Here is a 20,441-nt window from a genome sequence, read left to right on the forward strand (position 1 = left end):
AAGTACAAAGTGGCCCGGGGCCCACTAAATATTAACACTGTATAGGTTTAACTGACCTCACTCTCAGTTTAATTTGTATTCAATAATAAACCAAATCCACTTACTGTTTAACAAGCAAAAACCTTGTAAAATAAAATGAAATGATAAAATGGGATCATCACAAAGACTTTTATTAAACATGTGTATGTAACACATACTGTATCATGACACTGAAGAGGCTGATAATTCCTGGACCAAATCAGGCTGTGACAAGAACATTTTCAAGAATCAAGTCAGGATTTTTAATAATAATTTAAAAAAAAGACCAATATTAGGATTTTACTTAAAAAAAAAAAAAAGGGGGTGATAAAATAAATGCATTCAAATAATATAAATCTATTTTTAAATTAAATAAATAAACTGTAAATAAAATTGAAATAAACTGCAAATGAAACTATAGCCTTATAATCTGCAAAGCCATTTGAAAATTGCTTCAGCAGTCTCCATTTTTTCATGACAGAAGAATCTTTATATCTGTGACAAATGAACAATGACACAAATAATAACAACAATGAACAACAACTCCCTTTTTATCATCGCCTCTTAATGAGACACTTGGGCCTGCCTCTGAGACATAATCAGATCCAGTCTGGGCGGAATGGGAGAAAGGCTCACTCTCAGAGTAGCCTCCAGTGTTGCTCTGAGTTTGTTTCGGGCTTTGGTCTTAGTTGTGGCCACAATGGAGAACCCTGATTCACACAGGTACGTAGTTGTGAATGGGAGCAGGAGTTTCACAGCCCTCAGTGCAAGACATGGGTACTCCTTTGAGACTGCAATCCAGAAGGAGCCCAGGTCCAGTTTGCCCCGCTGCAGCTTTAAAGTGCTGTCAGTGGAAACTTCCAGAAGCTGGGATTCCAGGTGTGAGGGCAAAGCAACATCACTTGCAGTGGGATCCAATGCAAATGGGTCCATCCACATGTTTCCCTCTCTGGGATCCTCAGGAAAGTAGTCACCAAATTTCTCTGCCAGTTGTGAGAGGTGCTGGGACACTGAGTCACTGATATTGACATGAGGGGAGTTTTCCAAAATGTCAGACAAAAGTGGAAACATGTCCATCCTCTTTTCCTGGGCCCTCTTGGTCCACAAAGCAAGTTTCCTCTTGAAAGCTTCAACTTTGCCTGCAACAAAAAATATGTTGCTGTTTCTTCCTTGAAGTGAGGTGTTCAGTTGGTTCAGTAGTGAAAAAATGTCACAGAGGTAGGCAAGTTTTGCTGTGAACATTGTGTCAGCATAGTAATGTGCAAGATGAGATTTTTTCTCAGTGAGAAAAGAGAAGACCTCATTCCTCAGTTCAAACAAACGATTGAGGACCAGTCCTCTTGAGAGCCATCTCACTTCACTGTGATATAGCAGCTGGACATGATCTGCTTCTATGTCCTCACAAAGCTTAGCAAAACATCTGGAGTTCACTGCATTGTTTTTAATAAAGTTTATGGTTTTCACACTTACATCCATCACCTGGTGGAGATCTGGTGACATCTTTTTTGCTGCAAGGCTTTCGCGGTGGAGAAAACAGTGTGTCCATTTAGCTTCTGGTGCACGATCAAGTATCTGTCTAATGACACCATGATGCCTGCCAGTCATTGATGCTGCACCGTCGCTGCACACCCCGACGCAGTTCTGCCAGTCCAGGCCGTTCTCAGTGAAGTAGTTATCCATGCAGCGGAAACATTCCTGAGCCGTAGTGCGTTTTGGTAGCTCTCCACAAAACAGTATGTCTTCGTGCAAACTACTGTCCCAGCGATAGCGAACAAAAACTAGCAGCAGTGCAGCATTTGTGACATCCGTGGACTCGTCTAGTTGCGAAGAAAAAAAAGGGCTACTTTTTATTCTTTCTATAAGTTGATGCTGTATGTCTGAGGCCATGTCTGCGATACGGTGACTCACAGTGTCGTTTGAGAGTGGGATGGTCAGCAGCTTTTTTGCAGCGGCCTCTCCGATCATCTCACGGCACATATCAACAGCGGCAGGCAGAACCAACTCCTCCGCTATGGTGAATGCCTTCTTAGTCTGTGCAACACGTCTGGCTACGAGGTAGCTCGCTTTCAATGCACATTTAGAGTTGCTCGTCAGTGACACGACAGACCTTTTCTGCATCTGCAGTCCACTCTCCTTCCTCTTAAAATAATCCACCGGCTTTCCCACGAGCATCGGGTGCTTGGTCTCTAGCTGCCGCTAGTTTTGAGGGCTTGAGGGCTTCGTTGGACAGCATTAGCCCACACTCCACACACTGGGCTTTTGGCACTGCCTCTGTTCCTCCATTTACGAAACCATATTTAATGAAGTCGACATTGTATTTCCGCAAAAACTTTGTCTTTTGGGTGGAGGGGTCAGGATGTTCGTCGTCATGTTTTCTTTTAAAAAACGTATCCATATTTGCCGCAGCGAGCGAAGAAGACTCTTCTTCTCTGTGTATTCGCGCTTCCTAAAGTTCGCGGTGGCGGTAATGCATCACGCAGTTGTTTAGGACCTAAACAACTGCGTGATGCATTTCCGCCACCGCGTGGTCGAAAACGGCATTGTAAGTTACTGAGCGTCTCATGCATAACATATCTCTGTCTTCACTTGATAATCTACAAAGTCCCGCGGCCCACAGGTGCAAAACTGAAAGTTTTTCGCGGCCCTCTAGGGGGCGCTGGCGGCCCAAGTTTGGGCCGCGGCCCAATGGTTAAGAATCACTGCCCTACATCATCGTTACCTCACCGTAGCATTTTCCCAGTGATATTTACTGTTTCTAAAGACCAACCTCCTTCTAAAGACCAACCTGCTGGCCTCAAAGCGGCAAAGGGGTGTATTTTCTCCCTGTCAGGTCCTACCAAGGCGAACAGGTGCGGTACCGCCAGCTGATGACTGAACCTCGGCTAGCTTTAACAGGCTCTGGCGCAGAAAATAGCCTGTCACAACCTGGGTGACAGTAGCTCCTGCGGCGGGAGTCTACAGACCGACTTCTTGGTGCTCGAGCAGTGGTCTGGCGGTTAAGCACCACTATCTATCTATGGTTCCATGGTGAAGCACATGGCCCAAGCCAGCTGGGAACGGCAGAGACCTCAGACTGCCGGTAGTGTCCGGGTTTGCGTAGGAAGGGCATCCCGCCGTTAAAATGCTACAAAACCTAATTCTTCCTTATCTAACTTAACAAAAGCTAACCTTCTGTGTCGGCAAACTCAATATGGCCACGATGCAGGGAATTCTAATTCAGTAGTGGAAACACTGACAAGGAGAAGAGTGGACCTGTGTTGTCTCCAGGAGACAAGATGGAAGACGGCTGGCGTCAGGAGAATCAAGGGAAAAGACTCCCGACTCCCGCTACAAATTCTTCTGGTCTGGAAATGACCAGGGTACTGGAGGAGTTGGTGTGTTATTGGCAGAGGAGTGTTGGGAGAAGGTGTTTGAGGACAGTTCGGGTCTGACAGGATTCTTCTTGTGAGAAAGTTCATCGGCAGGACAGTGTTTTTCGTTGTGTGTGTACGCGCCTCAGACCGGCCTTTGCGACGCTGAAAAATACAGTGCCAAATGCTGCAGTGTGCTGTCGTCAAGATACCAACCTCGGAACAACTCCTTGTCTGCAGCGACTGGAACGGGCATATCAGTACCGAATCCACTGGCTACAGAAAGGTCCATGGGGGACAGGCCATTGGTTAGCGAAACACTGAGGGGGAAAGAGTGTTGGAGTTTGCTGTTGCAAACGAACTAGTGGTGGGAAGCTCCTGGTTCAAGAAGAAGCACAGATACCTGGTAACATATCAATCTGGAGCCGTTGAGAAAAAATTAAAACATTTGGGAGTATGCAAATTATTCTAGAGAGGTCTACTCTCTTTGTATAGCCCCGCCTTCTCCAGTGAACCAAGAAAGCCGGCTCCGTGACGAAGGGGGATTTTACCCCCTCTGTTTTACACAGGCAAGACAGTGAAATTGTCGGGTGTGCCAAACCGGCTTGGCCGTGTAAAAATGCCAGAGTGTGTTAGAATAATAATTGCTGAGGATACCCTACATCATAGTTACCTCACCTTAGCATATTCATATTTACTGTGTCCCTTATTTTTGCGTTCATCTTAATGTAATTTAGTAAACAATGTGAAATAACTCATTTCAAATCAAATGTGGATCTGATCTTGTTTCATGGATTCCTTTGCAGTGCCTGAAGCAGTCACCGACCTTAAGGTAGCTGGTGTGAACACCACTGCTGTCCGTTTGAGCTGGTTCAATCCGGATGACCAACAACCGTATTATGAATACAAGATTCAAACTACAGACATGTCAGGAACAACCGTAGATAACAAAACACAGTCCAACAGCACAACTGCAATTGTAACTGGTCTACAACCAGGAACTGGGTATTACTTTAAAGTCACAGTGGTGGTGCCAGGGCGTGAATCTGCTGTGGAACAGGAACTTGGTTACACATGTGAGTATTTCTGAATGATATCTGTTGAGGAAACCCTAAATCTGCATCCCCTCACCTTCCTAGCATATCTCCAGTCATACTCACTGTTTCACCTTTTTTGCATTCATCTTAATGTAATTTAGCAAACACTGTGAAACAACTCATTTTAAATCAAATGTAGCTCTGATCTAGTTTCATGGATTCCTTTGCAGTGCCTAAAGCAGTCACCAACCTTACTGTTGCTGATGTGAACACCACTGCTGTCAGTTTGACCTGGAGCAGGCAGGATGACCATAAGACAAACTACTCCTATCAAGTCACTGTTTATGAAAAGGACAAACAAATGCAACAATTAAACACCAACACCGAGAACTACACCGTCACTAGTCTGACTCCTGGAGTAAACTACACCTTTCAGGTGTTAACGGTTGTAAAAAAAGTCAAATCCACAGAGGAGACCACCAGTAGTTACACAGGTATGTCCCTAAAGCTTATTTTATCTTCCTCATGTAGACTATGTCCCACATTCTGTCATTGTCACTGCATGTGCAGGGAGGTGAACCCAAATGCAGTGGGAAACTCCTGGTTTAAGAAGAAGCGCAGACACCTGGTATCATATCAATCTGGAGCCGCCGAGACACAGATCGACTATGTCCTGTACCGGCGCGCCTCAAGGAAGCAGGTGTCTAACGTGGAGGTCATCCTAGGAGAGGAATGTGCATCGGAGCATAGACTAGACAGAATTCTTCGAGGCCTTTATAGCTAGAACACGAGACGTTGAGGCACAGCCAAAGTCAGTGGCTGCGCCCTGGTCCTCGCTGAAGGGCAATCTGCTGCAGTCAACAGAGCGTGTGGTGTGTGGCGTCTCTTCGAAGCACCAGTGGAGGAAGCAGATGCGGTGGTGGATCGACCTCGTGGAGAGAGCTGTCTATAAAAATTGCAGATGCTTCAAGACTTAGAAAGCTTGTTGGAAACTGGGCATCCTACATTGCAGCCAAGAGTATCTCCAACCATGCAGTCTACAGCGCCATAAGCGATGCCCAGAAGGGCGCCCTTGAGAACATTGACCCCAAGTCAGCAGACATCTTCCGCCTAGCCAACCAAATGCTGCGGGACAACTGAGACGTCTTGGGGGAGAAGCCAGTGAAGAACGATGCCGGCGCTCGATGAGGAAACCAAGAAAGTGCCATGGAAGGACCACGATGAGCACCTGCTCAACGCCGAATTCACGTGGAGCCCAGGAGACCTACCGGAGGAGACACCAGACCGAAGAGCCTTGGCAGAGCAGCTGGACCGTCCGGTGTCGTCGCCGAAATGCTGAAGCCGGCAGGGGAAGCAGGCGCAGCCCATGTTCATGACCTGATCGAGGCTATCATCTCTGAAGGCAAGATCCCCTCTGACTGGCAAGAGTGTTACATCGTTAGTCTATACAAGGGCAAAGGCGATGCTCTCAACAGAGGCAACTACAGGGGGTTGAAGCTTATTGAGCAAGTACTCAAGGTGTTGGAGCGTGTAGTAGAGGGACTGATTAGGAAGCGAGTGGGGATCAACGAGATGCAATTTGGCTTCATGCCGGGCCGTGGGACCACTGACACGATCTTCATTGTCCGCCAGCTACAGGAGAACCACCTGGCGTCCAACAAGCACCTCTACATAGCATTCATCGACCTGGAGAATCATCTGATGGGCATTGCGCAAGCTCGGGATCGACAAGTGGCTGGTGCGAGTGGTACAGTCAATGTACTCTGGCGTGAGGAGCAGAGTGTGAGTCGGAGGAGGTAACAGTGATGGGTTCGGAGTGGGAGTAGGGGTGCACCAGGGTTCTGTCCTAAGCCCCCTGCTCTTCGTCATTGTGCTGAGGTGCTATCTCGGGAGTTCCTCACTGGCTGTCCATGGGAGCTGCTGTATGCGGACGACATGGTGGCCATCCCTGACTCTCTGGAGGAGCTGCTGGTGAAGGGCCAGAAGTGGCAGTTGGGGATTGAGAAAAAGGGCCCGCGAGTCAACATGGGATAAACGAAGATCATGGTTTCAGAAGCGAACATGAACCTGCTGAAGCAGTCTTGGACGCACCTGTGTGCTGTCTGTTTTAATGGAACAGGCAGCAAAACAATCTTCTTTGGTGCCTGTTCGTTCTGGGTCCACAAAAAATGCAGTGGCAACAAGGGACCCCTTGACCCCAACCCAGACTACAAGTGTGCTCGATGTCTGGGCACAGCGCGGCCGATTGAGGGAAGACCAATGAAAGTGGTGAGGATTGGCGAGGAAAGGCTGGAAGTCGTTTATCTTGGTGGGGGGGTGCTGTGGGCTCACAGCAGAAACCCGCTGCCAGTGTGCGTGGTGGCAGGTTCAGCCATCTCCTAGACTGGGTAGCCCCGCCCATTCTGCCGGCAATTTGAGTTCGCCCTGCAGAAGGGTCTGGAGAAGAGCAATACATTTCTTTCTGCTTCCGATACGTTTTTGCGGGAGCCAATCACCAAGCTGGCTTTTCCCCTTGGCGCGCTATTGGCTGGTTTAACACAATGATGACAGGGAAGCGACGGAAAGCAGCCAATTGCGTGCAGAGTCAGTTGAACTAGGCCTGTTGATCACGCCTTTTGTGCTGAAGAAAATGAAGGCAGCTTCAAAATCCGGATGACCAACAACCGTATTATGAATACAAGATTCAAACTACAAACATGTCAGGAACAACCATAGTTGAACCACCACAGTTCAATCGTAGATTGAGCTTGGTCTCGCAACAGCCACACTAGCCAACTCCTTCTGCTGCTCTCCAATCGACATCTACCGCTTGCATCCCGGTGCTGTCCCTTATTTTTGCATTCATCTTAATGCATTTGAATAAACAATGTAAATTAAAAAACAATTGTTTTTTATCAAATGTAGCTCTAATCTTATTTCATGGTTTCTCTTCCAGTGCCTGGAGCAGTCACAAACCTTACCATTGCTAATGTGAACACCACTTCTGTCCGTTTGAGCTGGCAAAATCCGGATGACCAACAACCGTATTATGAATACAAGATTCAAACTACAGACATGTCAGGAACAACCATAGATGACCAAACACAGCCCAACAGCACTACTGCAATCGTAACTGGTCTACAACCAGGAACTGGGTATTTCTTCAATGTCACAGTGGTGGTGCCAGGGCGTGAATCTGCTGTGGAACAGCAACTCGGTTACACAAGTGAGTATTTCTGAATGCTATCTGCTGAGGAAAAACTAAATCTGCATCACCTCACCTTCCTAGCATATCTCCAGTCATACAGTGGTAGGCAAAAGTTTAGGCACCCAGTTCTAAAGTTGACCAAAAAGAGGAATAAAAAAAATCATCTTTTGAAAATTGATCTTAATGCCTTAATAAAACAAATGAGGAAAAATCCAACCTATAAGGACACCAATTTTCTTTGTGAGTGAATAATGTATTGTAAATAAATATATGTTCTCCATTAAAATACAGGGTGCATAAGTATAGACACCCCTATGCTAAATTCCCATAAAGGCAGGCAGATTATGTTTTTAAAAGCCAGTTATTTCATGGATACAGGATACTATGCATCCTGAATGAAGTCACCTAGGCCTTTGGAATTAAAATAGCCCCACATCACCACATACCCTTCACCATTCCTAGAGATTGGCATGGCTATTTTCAGTAAGCCTATTAGGTGGTTTGATTTTCATTGAGAAATCATTAGGCTAACTAACAGCTATTAGGCTAACTGAAAAGAACCATAAAGAACCGAAAATTGGAATTTCCAAAAGAGGAATTTTTATTCCTCTTTTTAGTCAGCTTTAGCAAGGATGCCTATACTTATGCCTATCACTGTATTCACTGTTTTACCTTTTTTGCATTCATCTTAATGTAATTTAGTAAACAATGTGAAACAAATCATTTTAAATCAATGTAGCTGTGATCTAGTTTCATGGATTCCTTTGCAGTGCCTAAAGCAGTCACCAACCTTACTGCTGCTGATGTGAAGACCACTGCTGTCCGTTTGACCTGGCGCAGGCAGGATGACCATAAGACAGGCTACTCCTATAAAGTCACGGTACTTGAAAACAACATGGGAATACAACAATTGAACACCACCAACGAGAACTACACCATCACTCGTCTGACTCCTGGAGTAAACTACACCTCTCAGGTGTCAACGGTTGTACATGGAGTCGAATCCACAGAGGAGAGCATCACTTTTTACACAAGTATGTCTCTGAAGCTTCCTTTATCTTTATCATGTAAAGGATGTCCCAGATTCTGTCATTGTCGATTGCTCGCACATGGAGGTGAACCAAATGCAGAGATCAGACTCGGTATAGGTGCAAAACAAAGCTTTATCACATGGAATCATGCAGACAGAAAGAAAAATAGAAAGAGGGGCAGGAACTAAAAGAGTGTAATGCATTCAACACAGGAGAACATAATCACTTACACAGGTGAAAACCATTTACCTAAAGACAAAAAGGTGTGAGGTTGGTTCAGGATCGTTAGTCATTGAGTAAGTCTGAATTATATCTGCTGAGGAAACCCTAAATCATTATTTCCTCAGCCTAGCATATTTCCACAGTCATATTGACAATATAATCTTTTTTTGCATTCATCTATATGTATTTATGTAAACGTAAAACTAATTTTAAATCAAATTGAGCTCTTATCTGTTTAAATTCACATTTATGGCATTTAGCTGATGCCTTTATCCAAAGCGACTTCAGAACGCTCCGTACCGTTCAAACACATTCACACACCGGCAGCCGAGCCAACCATGCAGGGTGACAGCTAGCCGGTTGGGTTGCATTTATGTTTAGGTGTCTCGCTCAGGGACTCCTCGACACTCTAGGAGGAGCCAGTGATCAAACTAGCAACCTCCCGGTTACATGTCAACCCGCTCTACCTCTTGAGCTAAGTCAAACCCTGTTTCAATACTTAAAGCAGTCACCGACCTTACGGTTAATTATGTGAACACCACTGCTGTCCATTTGACCTGGCTCAGGCAGGATGACCGTAAGTCAGACTACTCCCATCAAGTCACTGTCCTCAGAGATGGGGATTTTGATCTCCAACGAACAATCTTCCCCGAGAACTACAGTCACTCGTCTGACTCCTGGACTAAACTACACCATCAGGTGTTAATGGTTGTACAAAAAGTCGCATCCATACAGAAACCACCTTTAGTCACACAAGTATGTCCCTGAAGCTTGCTTTTTCTTTATTATGTGGATAATGCTCCACATTAGGTCTCTTGGTCTATGCAAGATGTTTAGCTAATGGCCAACCAACTATGGGCATCTGCATAGACCTAACCAAACGCCATTAGACAGTTGAGTCTCTTCTCCAACCTCTTATTGAACAAGTTTCTTGCCCTCTGCATAGTGTGTGCCTCAACTTGCTCTCCTGGAACAATTGTCAGGGTGTTTGTTTTGGAGGTAGCAGGTGTGATTATTATTGTCTTGTTTACCATCATTCCAGAAACAGTTTTTACATTTTTTAGTATCTTCTTTTTTTTTAGTTATCTGTATTTTTATGATAATAATATGATGGTCTACACAGCCATGCTTTGTCTGCTCATATAACTACATTGATATATGGTGATAAGTTTTTTTGTTATTTCGCTTACATACACCCTCTTAATTTGCCATATTTATTGTACTTACCTCCTTATAACAGATCCGGGTACAGTGTCTGATATTGAAGCCTTGGGAAATACTACAACTATGTCCGTATCCTGGAAAGCTGCAAGTGGCCAAGTGGATTATTACATTGTGCAGCTGACCGGAGCTGGCCAGATTGCACAAAACCAGTCCCATATAAGCAACACAACGCTTAAGGTCTTGTTTGTGAAGCTGTGTCCAGGGACACTGTACCGTATCGAAGTCTGCGCAATAAGCGGACCGGGCTCTAAGTGCTTGGCCAATGACAGTGCAACTTGTGAGTCGATTTATTCCATATTTGATATTAACTATTAAGTCTCAGTTCTGCTACTACAATTGAAGGACCTAAAGTTTTGGCAATATTTTCATATACTTAAGGTTTCATATCTGACCTGACTTTATACGTGTATATATATATATATATATATGTGTTCCCTTTAAGCCGCCTATTGTAATCCTGTGAACTCTTAGTCAATAAAGTGGGAGTCTAAATAGGTGTATTCGAGTAAACATACAATCAACCTGATTCATTCCAATAATATTCCAATCTGTGTCGTTCTCCCTTCGCATTTTGTCATATCTGGATTTATTCTCAATGAACCCCCTCATGTGAGGTTCCGTTCGGAGGTTGTCCCGCAACGCATTTCTGAAAACATGGATTATATATTTGTTTTCTTCTTTTTTATCTGGTTTTGTACAGTTCCAAACCCTACTGGTCCTTTGACCGTAGAGTCCCAGACTACTGACTCCATCAACGTGAGTTGGTCCTCACCTGAGGGCGGGAAGCCCGGTCAATACAACTTCTCGGTGTCCTACCTGAACCGTACCAAGCCCACGGGAGGCAGCTGGCTTCTTCTGGAGGACCTCCAGTCAGGGACACTGTATAACATCACCGTGGTTACAGTTGGCCCACTAGGCTACCAGAGCGAAATGGTGTCGACATCAAATTACACCAGTAAGTGAACCTGCAAACAAGTCATTACAGAGTCAGAGAGTGAGATTTAAAGAGTACAATTGTTCATTAATTCAACTTTTAATCAAATGATACAGATGAATGAAGGAAAACTCCATCAATATGGAGCTCCAATCAGGCTCAATATTGCATGCTTATGTATTATTCAGAGCAGATAAATAAATAAATAAATGTATCGAAATGCACACGTGTAACAACATTTCTTTAACTTTTGTTGACTATTAAGGAACACCATCCATTGTCATCCAAATAAAACATATGATATAATCAGACTATATCTACTTTGCATCCTTTAACATTGTTAAATGTTCACAGGACCGTATCCTGTGAGTGAGTTAAGACAGACTGGAATTGCTCCCAGTTCTTTGGTCTTGACGTGGTCTCAGCAAGACCTCAAATCTGGCTATTCCTACTTGGTGCACGTCTCCAACTCGACTACTGACAAAGCTTTCCAAAGCCTGCACAATATCTCTGGTCTTGTGTCCGGGGGCAACTATACTTGCACTGTTACCACGCAAACAGGGGACGGAACCGAGACTCTTTACCCCGGAACAACGCCCTGTTATACACGTATGTTCCTCCGTGTCTAAATCGATACTGTATAGCTCGTAACGCAAAGCTTCTTTTTTTTTATGTGTCATATGTAATTTTCAGGACATTTGTGTACACTGATACTATATCAAATAGGATAGATGGGGAATTCAAATGGGACGTCATTAGCGCACCTTCAAACGTTGTGTCCTTGTGCCTGCAGAGCCCCATGCTGTGGGTGGCATAAATGCTACCACCCAGAACACAACCGCCATTGGCCTGAGCTGGGAGAAGCCACGGCAGTACCGGGACACCTACAAATACAGGATCGAAGCGAGTGACTGCGCCTCCCGTAATGTTACGGTTGTAAATGAACAGGCAGAGATGGAAGAGCTTTGGCCAGGAACCCAATGCCAGTTTTGCGTTCTGACCATCTCTGAGGCAGGCATCGAAGGGGAAGCCAGGTGCACTCCTCAATACACCAGTAGGTGCCGTTCCTCTCCTTTTTACATTGCCAAATGTACCTATTCCCATTCGGTTCTTTTTATTAACGAAAATATATACATATTGCAGACACATTTTCAAGGAAACCAAATTTTATTTGGGTTTATTATATCGTTATGTTGTTATATTATATTGTTTATTATATATTCATATTGGTTTGTTTGACAGGGATGGAAACACATTACAACATTTCAGTAAATGTGTCAAAGTTAGCCAGGAAGGCTAGTTTATGTCCCATGATAGGTCTCATGCCTAACGTGGCTGTTTGCCAAATGAGATGGGACGCCCGTCATAAGTATTTTATCAGCCTTTACTCCTCATTAACAAAACGGCAATATGGATTTGTAGATGATCAATAGGTACTTTTGGATACTTTCGCCTACCAGCCTATCCACTGGAAAAATTGTTATGCTGATCTGGGCTGACACTTCCACTAGGGATATCCAAGAGGGTCGGTTTTGACATGGCTTGCATTTGCTAATCAACATCACACCCTGTCCCCTTAAAGGTGCACTTAATCATCATCTACAAATGTGTATTAATTTTTTGTTATTGATAAGTTCATCATTAATTAAGGCTTACAAAGGAATGTGTTGTTAGTGATTAGTTAACTACCTTGAGGCTTATAAATGGCATATGACTGAACGTTTTTATCTAGTTTTACCCAATGTTGGTGTGATCCCTCTCTGTGCTCGCTTCCGCCTCACACAGAACCAGAGCAGGTCCTCCCTACCGTGTCTAACCTAGGCCTCAACAACACCATCCTGGTGGACTGGGCAGCTCCTGCAGGGAATGTGGAGCACTATTATGTCTATCTGAACAGCAGTGACCAAACCGATAGCAGGAGGCTGTCCCCTGCTGAGCTCTTATCCTGTCAGTTTGACAACCGCTTGCCCGGGCGAGAGTATTCGGCCATGGTGATTACCAGCAGTGGCCCCTTCAACACCACCTCCAGGGTCATCACCAATGCCACTTGTAAGTGAGAATACTTGATGGCTTTGCAGATGCATGCATGTGTTGTTTGTGTCTTCATTTATGAAATGTCATGATTACTTTAAATCAGCTTTGATACAATACATTTTTTTTCGTCCAGTTCCGAACCCACCAGAGAAGATTCAATTCTTGGCAAAAAGCACCAGCTCCATTGCGATTCAATGGCAGCAAGCCTATTCCAAAGCAGACTCTTGGCTCTATGTGGTGACTTATGGCCAATCCAACCAAGTCAAATCGAATTTCACAAAAAGCCCCAATTATACATTTTCAAACTTGAAATCCGGAACACCCTACAACTTTTCCGTAGCTACATTGGGGCCACTGGGCCTTCGAAGCGGCAGTATTTTTATCCCGATTACCACAAGTAAGGATTTCAATCCATGCACACAATGACATGATATCAAGCACACTCAAAATTGGCAAGTGATATGGCTGTTTTTTTTCTGAATTGATTAGAACCAGAGAGAGTCCAATTGCTCAATGCCAGCGCAGAAGAAGAGGCCACACTGCTTACATGGGACAGGCCTGTTGATTACAAAGCAGGCTATAGCTACTTGGTAACGTGGTCTGGTGAACTACTGGGAAATGAAACACACCAGGAGAACCTAAACGTGTATCCACTGGTTCCTGGCAGCCCCTACAATTACAGTGTGACCACTGTGACTTCGGATGGCACTCGATCTGATGCCGTGGATCTTTCCAAGTGCACAAGTATGTCGATTAAAGTCTGTATTTTGTGTTTATTTCAAGCATAAGTGATACTTATGATTTCATTATTCTGAACCCTAATCTTTTTATACAATATACAGTTCATGTCAGTGACAGTCAGAACACTCAAACAAAGCAATATTTCGCCCACTCAGCCTCTTTTTGCCCTTTTCAAAAAGATAATGATTGTTTCATACTCATAAAACAGGGTAATTGAATACTGTATGTCAGTTTATGCATATATTCAATAGTGGGTAAGTAAATAATAATACACCAAATAAACTAAGTGGGTGAGATATGGTTTTATGGTAAATTTAGTATAATATTCAGTGTTAATGATGCTGTCCTTAGAGTTGCTTGTGTCGCGCTGAGCGTTCCTCTTTAGGATCCACAGGAAACTCCACACAAGTACTCATTCATCTCCATCTCTGTTCTGGTGTTGTAGAGGCCAGCTCCGTGCAAAACCTCATGTGTTCAAGTCCGAATGAAAAAAATGCCCAAATCGTCTTGGCTTGGAGCCGACCAAAAGGCAGGAGCTCTGTCTTTGAATTAGGCCATCGGCAAAAGGACAGTAAGCTAACTACTTGGAAAAACCTAACGGACCTTGAAAGTTGCAGCACTAACTGTACAGACACGATCCGCTCCTTGAAGCACTACACAAAATACCGGGTGACCATGCAGACACTGAGCTGTGGAAGCCCCAGCAAACTCGAATCTCTAGACTGCACCACTGGCATCACAGGTAGGATTCGCACCTTTAGTTATGTTTTATTGACATTAATATTGGGAGCAGGAGAGAGGGTCTTTTTACAGAGCATTTCAATCACTAATATCTACAGATGCCACTACATTTGATACACATTGCAGCCACTAACCAAGAGCCTCTTTTAAACTATTTATTGAGTTGAATGATAGGTGCGCAAATATCTAATCTTGGCTTGTTAATCAATGGTATGTAATATTTTCTCTTTTTTTTCAAGACCCTTTCGTCCCCTCGAACTATGAATCATTAGTGCAATCGACTGTGAATGGCCATGACAGGTTTACCTTAAACATTCAGCCCCAGATGCTAGACTCCACCAATGGCCCAATAAGATATTATGGGGTGCTCCTGACCGACAACCTCAACGGTGGGTTTTGACTTATCATCTTATATTGTTTATGGTATGCACAGGCTAGTGCACTGAACTTTCAGACATTTACATTTACATTTACATTTAGGGCATTTAGCAGATGCTTTTATCCAAAGCGACTTACAATAAGTGCATTTGTTACAATAAGTACATTTGTCATAAGAAGTGAAACAATATATCGCTGTCGGTACAGTAAAGATGTTCATAGAACCAAGTGCAAGTATTACAATCGCTAGGCTAACCCATTCCCCGTGTAAAGCAGCGATAGCAGCTACTGTAGATGCTACACAATTAAGTACCTAGACATTATACCGATTGATGATGTAATTGTTGGTCTTAGTAGATCAGATGTGTAGTTCATTGTTAACTACAAAGTCGTAAATGCCATTACGTTTTCTGGGTCAACTGGTGGTGCGGCGCATTCAGATTGCTATGGTTAGGGGGTGGACACATAGGAACCACTTAGGGGCAGAAACAAGGGCCAGGGCCAAAAGAAGCTAGTGGAAACTAGCTAAATAAAGTGGAAAGGCCCCCTTTATTTCTCCAGACCGGAAAATAAAATGTTTGAGATCCAATGGCATAACATTTACATTAAGGGCATTTAGCAGACACTTTTATCCAAACCGAATTGCAATAAGTATATTTGACAGAAAAAAAGACAAACAACAATATATCGCTATCGACACAGTTAATATGCTCATAGAAACAAGTGCCAAGCACAATTGCTAGATTAAAGTGTAAGGTGTATATTCATAAGGTGTATTTTATTTGACTACTCCTCTTTAGACATGGAATTATCTAAACACTTCTTGGACCAAACCTATGAAGACTGGAGTGCAGGCAGAACACAAACATACCTGGCGACAGTGAAAGAAAATCCGAGTGGAGATAACTCAAGATATGAAGGAGTAGTCAGCAATCTGCTTGTTGAAATTGGGAACGGGGAAACTTGGAGAGGATATACCAATGGTGCACTGAGAGCCAGTCACAAATATCGGTATGGATATATTAACTAGGAGTATAGGTATCCTAGTTATAATTCATAGCTTGTATAACATATATATCTCTATCTCAAGAATAAATATCAACCTTTTTTTCATTTCACCTTTCACCTTAGCGTACTGAGGCTGATGAAAAAGTTAATGATTCTGGTTTTACCGCAGGTTTGCTATCGTGTTATTTACCCAGCTGAATGAGTCGCCCAACAGTGATTTTGTGGATTTCGAGTCCTCACTTGTCTCAATAACTACCTTCTACCCTCAAGTCATCCAAACACTTCTGGACCCAGGTTTGTCTTATCCTAGCCACTACAGCCTTTATCCATCCCATGTACTGAGCCAGAAGTGCAGTGAAACCTTGTGAACCCTTTGTCCTTTCATCTCCTTCACCTCTAAAGTCGTCATTGGCACGGCGGTTGGGGCCTCCCTGGGCGTCTTTTGTGTCCTCTTCATCATCATCATTGGCTTCATCATCTATTGGAAAAAGTATGTTCACTATTCCCTTACAGAATCGATTATATACACGAGACCCCGAGACTAAACAAGTCTAATCTTTGACTGCTCTGCCTTCAATAGAATGAATAGGAAAGAATGTTCGGACATCCAGATCAATTCAATTAGGTGAGGTTTTCCTCTTCTATCTTTCTCTATCCAACTATAATCGTATGTATTCAATATCATTCATTCATGGCCCTTTCTTCTTCCCCAACAGTAGGCAGAAAGTGTGAGTACCAACCATTCCTCCTACATATACCAAAAACACAATCAGGAGAGCCATTTGTATTTGAATGCGTGAAGTCCTCTACATGGGCTATGAGCGCAGGAGCAGCAGTGAAATGTAGGGTGTTGTCTGATCTCTGGTCCTGAACAGAAACATCTCTGTGCACGTGGAGGACTATGAGGCCTATTACAGAAAGCAGAAGGCAGACTCTAACTGTGGCTTCGCCGAGGAGTTTGATGTAAGTCACCAGGCTTTAAATAACTGAATGTTATAAAAAAAACACAATCTTATTGTGGCTGTGTGAACTGTACTGCCGTCATGGCAATGCATTAAGCATTTTACCTACAAGCATGAACCGAGCACACTTAAGGCCTAGGCTTTTTTTACCCTGCTAAACATGCATAAACAGAACATATGTGCATATCATACAGTGGGGCAAAAAAGTATTTAGTCAGCCACCAATTGTGCAAGTTCTCCCACTTTAAAAGACGAGAGAGGCCTGTAATTTTCATCATAGGTAAACCTCAGCTATGAGAGACAAAATGAAAAAATAAATCCAGAAAATCACATTGTCTGATTTTTTAAGAATTTATTTGCAAATTATGGTGGAAAATAAGTATTTGGTCACCTACAAACCAGCAAGATTTCTGGCTGTCACAAACCTGTAACTTCTTCTTTAAGAGGCTCCTCTGTCCTCCACTCGTTACCTGTATTAATGGCACCTGTTTGAACTCCTTATCAGTATAAAAGACACCTGTCCACAACCTCAAACAGTCACACTCCAAACTCCACTATGGCCAAGACCAAAGAGCTGTCAAAGGACACCAGAAACACAATTGTAGACCTGCACTAGGCTGGGAAGTCTGAATCTGCAATAGGTAAGCAGCTTGGTGTGAAGAAATCAACTGTGGGAGCAATTATTAGGAAATGGAATACATACAAGACCACTGATAATCTCGCTCGATCTGGGGCTCCACGCAAGATCTCACGCTGTGGGGTCAAAATGATCACAAGAACGGTGAACAAAAATCCCAGAACCACACGGGGGGATCTAGTGATTGACCTCCAGAGAGCTGGGACCAAAGTAACAAAGGCTACCATCACTAACACACTACGCCGCCAGGGACTCAAATCCTGCAGTGCCAGACGTGTCCCCCTGCTAAAGCCAGTGCATGTCTGGGCCCGTTAGAAGTTTGCTAGAGAGCATTTGGATGATCCAGAACAGGATTGGGAGAATGTCATATGGTCAGATGAAACCCAAATAGATCTTTTTGGTAAAAACTCAACTCGTCGTGTTCGGAGGAGAAAGAATGCTGAGTTGCATCCAAAGAACACCATACCTACAGTGAAGCATGGGGGTGGAAACATCATGCTTTGGGGCTGTTTTTCTGCCAAGGGACCAGGACGTCTGATCCGTGTGACAAAAATAATGAATGGGGCCATGTATCGTGAGATTTTGAGTGAAAACCTCCTTCCATCAGCAAGGGCACTGAAGATGAAACATGGCTGGGTCTTTCAGCATGACAATGACCCCAAACACACCGCCCGGGCAACGAAGGAGTGGCTTCGTAAGAAGCATTTCAAGGTCCTGGAGTGGCCTAGCCAGTCTCCAGATCTCAACCCCATAGAAAATCTTTGGAGGGAGTTGAAAGTCCGTGTTGCCCAGCGAAGGCCCAAAAACATCACTGCTCTAGAGGAGATCTGCATGGAGGAATGGGCCAAAATACCAGCAGCAGTGTGTGAAAACCTTGTAAAGACTTACAGAAAATGTTTGACCTCTGTCATTGCCAACAAAGGGCATGTAACAAAGTATTGAGATGACCTTTTGTTATTGACCAAATACTTATTTTCCACCATAATTTGCAAATAAATTCTTTAAAAATCAGACAGTGATTTTCTAGATTTTTTTTTTTTCATTTTGTCTCATAGCTGAGGTATACCTATGATGAAAATTACAGGCCTTTCTCATCTTTTTAAGTGGGAGAACTTGCACAATTGGTGGCTGACTAAATACTTTTTTGCCCCACTGTATATGAAACCACAGTGTTGGCACTTGAGTATACATGTGTGTATGTTTCTGTCTGACTCTAAGGACCTGAAGCCTGTGGGCACCGCCCAGCCGAGGAATAGTGCTTCGGCACTGGAAAACAAAAACAAGAACCGCTACAACAACGTACTGCCCTGTAAGATGAACCCCATGCTCTGCTGCCAAAACTAACTTGAAGTCTGGACCCGACTGCTGGGCCAGAAGTAATATTTTGTCATGTCAAACTGTGATCGCCACATCACGTCTTCTAATACCTCATCATACTTTGTTTGTTTACACTCGGACATACACGAGACTCCAAATAATGATCATCTCGATATAACAATCATCATAACTGTTGGGAAATAATGAACATTTTGCAGAATGAGTTATATACCTAATATAAAAACTTGAAAGAACGACCTTTATACGACAGATCTATTTCTGATTCTCATTTCTATCAATTCATTCATTCCTCTTAGATGACTCGTCTAGGGTGAAACTCTCTATTCAGGGGAGTCAGTTTGACGACTACATCAATGCTAGCTACATGCCGGTGCGTACTCACTCTCTTCTAAACCATCTCCATGCCTACTTCTTTTCTTTTAACTCTCTACATCATCACACGGCCACTCGTAATGTTAAGACTGCTGCTGAAAACATAAGGCATGTTAAAGAGTAACTGAACACTAAACAGTTCTGAACAAGTCCAGAACTACTGTTGGAAATGCTGGTTATGGTGTTGGCGTCGGACGGCGTTGGATACTATCATTTGCAAAAACCCCCCCCTTTGGTGGCGAGTGATCACCATTGGCATTTCAATGGGTTTAATGTGCAATGTGTTTTCTGTAATCCCTGTGGTTTTAGTAGTTCGTCTTCTGGTCACTTTGTAACAGAGGGTGAAATATGATGATGTGTTTTAAGCCATGTTCATTTGGAAAACCACAAACAGGGTTACAACTCCAAGAAGGAGTACATCGGAGCGCAGGGTCCACTGCCCGGCACCGTCAACGAGTTCTGGAGGATGGTCTGGGAGAAGAACATCCAGACGCTGGTCATGCTGACCCGCTGTAACGAGCAGGGACGGGTCAGTGCACGCACGCACGCACACACACACACACACTGTAACGAGCAGGGACAGGTCAGTACACGCACGCACGCACGCACGCACGCACGCACACACACGCTGTAACGAGCAGGGACGGGTCAGTGCACGCACGCACGCACACGCACACACACATGCTGTAACGAGCAGGGAAGGGTCAGTACACGCACACACAAAAACACACACAACCACGCACAATGTAACTAGCAGGGACGGGTCAGTACACACACACACATATACATACAAGCATACATACATTCACACATACACACACGCACACACACACGTGTAATAATGGTCTTGTCTGCTGACTCTCCTCATAGGTGAAATGTGAGAAATACTGGCCTGAGGACTCCAAGCACTTTGGGAACAACACTGTGACAATGACATCGGAAATTGCGCTTGAAGACTGGACTATCAGGGACTTTGACATAAAAAATGTAAGATGAAACCTATCTCAACGAGTGGGGAATATTAATTCATCATCATAATTCGCTCTAACAATGTACTTGCTAATCTGATCCGTGTTGTGACTAAATTCATGAAAACAATAAATGTATACGTTTGTATGTATCTAGGCTGTTTCTGTATATATGTGTTTCTGACTCTGCATGTGTCTCTGCATGCATCTATATTTGTCTTTGTGTGTGTGTGTGTGTGTGTGTGTGTGTGTGTGTGTG

General features: G+C 43.8%; 1 protein-coding gene across 2 annotated transcripts in view; it reads left to right on the plus strand.

The window, feature by feature from the left end:
• LOC307080789 (receptor-type tyrosine-protein phosphatase eta-like) overlaps positions 1-20,441 on the plus strand; it is a 41,233-nt gene that overhangs the window by 17,914 nt on the left and 2,878 nt on the right. Inside the window, exons 9-31 of one of the 2 annotated variants that reach the window (XM_079743693.1) lie at positions 4,175-4,444; positions 4,636-4,899; positions 7,341-7,610; positions 8,363-8,626; positions 10,086-10,346; positions 10,770-11,024; positions 11,358-11,612; positions 11,797-12,057; positions 12,789-13,052; positions 13,171-13,434; positions 13,527-13,781; positions 14,224-14,520; positions 14,759-14,908; positions 15,698-15,908; positions 16,075-16,199; positions 16,308-16,395; positions 16,486-16,530; positions 16,622-16,633; positions 16,781-16,868; positions 18,723-18,813; positions 19,139-19,212; positions 19,609-19,743; positions 20,085-20,201. In XM_079743693.1, coding sequence (XP_079599819.1) covers positions 4,175-4,444; positions 4,636-4,899; positions 7,341-7,610; positions 8,363-8,626; positions 10,086-10,346; positions 10,770-11,024; positions 11,358-11,612; positions 11,797-12,057; positions 12,789-13,052; positions 13,171-13,434; positions 13,527-13,781; positions 14,224-14,520; positions 14,759-14,908; positions 15,698-15,908; positions 16,075-16,199; positions 16,308-16,395; positions 16,486-16,530; positions 16,622-16,633; positions 16,781-16,868; positions 18,723-18,813; positions 19,139-19,212; positions 19,609-19,743; positions 20,085-20,201 — 4,316 coding nt within the window. The remainder of the gene's footprint in view (positions 1-4,174; positions 4,445-4,635; positions 4,900-7,340; positions 7,611-8,362; positions 8,627-10,085; positions 10,347-10,769; positions 11,025-11,357; positions 11,613-11,796; positions 12,058-12,788; positions 13,053-13,170; positions 13,435-13,526; positions 13,782-14,223; positions 14,521-14,758; positions 14,909-15,697; positions 15,909-16,074; positions 16,200-16,307; positions 16,396-16,485; positions 16,531-16,621; positions 16,634-16,780; positions 16,869-18,722; positions 18,814-19,138; positions 19,213-19,608; positions 19,744-20,084; positions 20,202-20,441) is intronic. The other variant, XM_079743694.1, reaches the window with a different exon arrangement.

This window comes from Pollachius pollachius, assembly GCF_949987615.1.
Source record: "Pollachius pollachius genome assembly, chromosome: 9".
In the NCBI taxonomy this organism is placed as follows: Eukaryota; Metazoa; Chordata; class Actinopteri; order Gadiformes; family Gadidae; genus Pollachius; species Pollachius pollachius.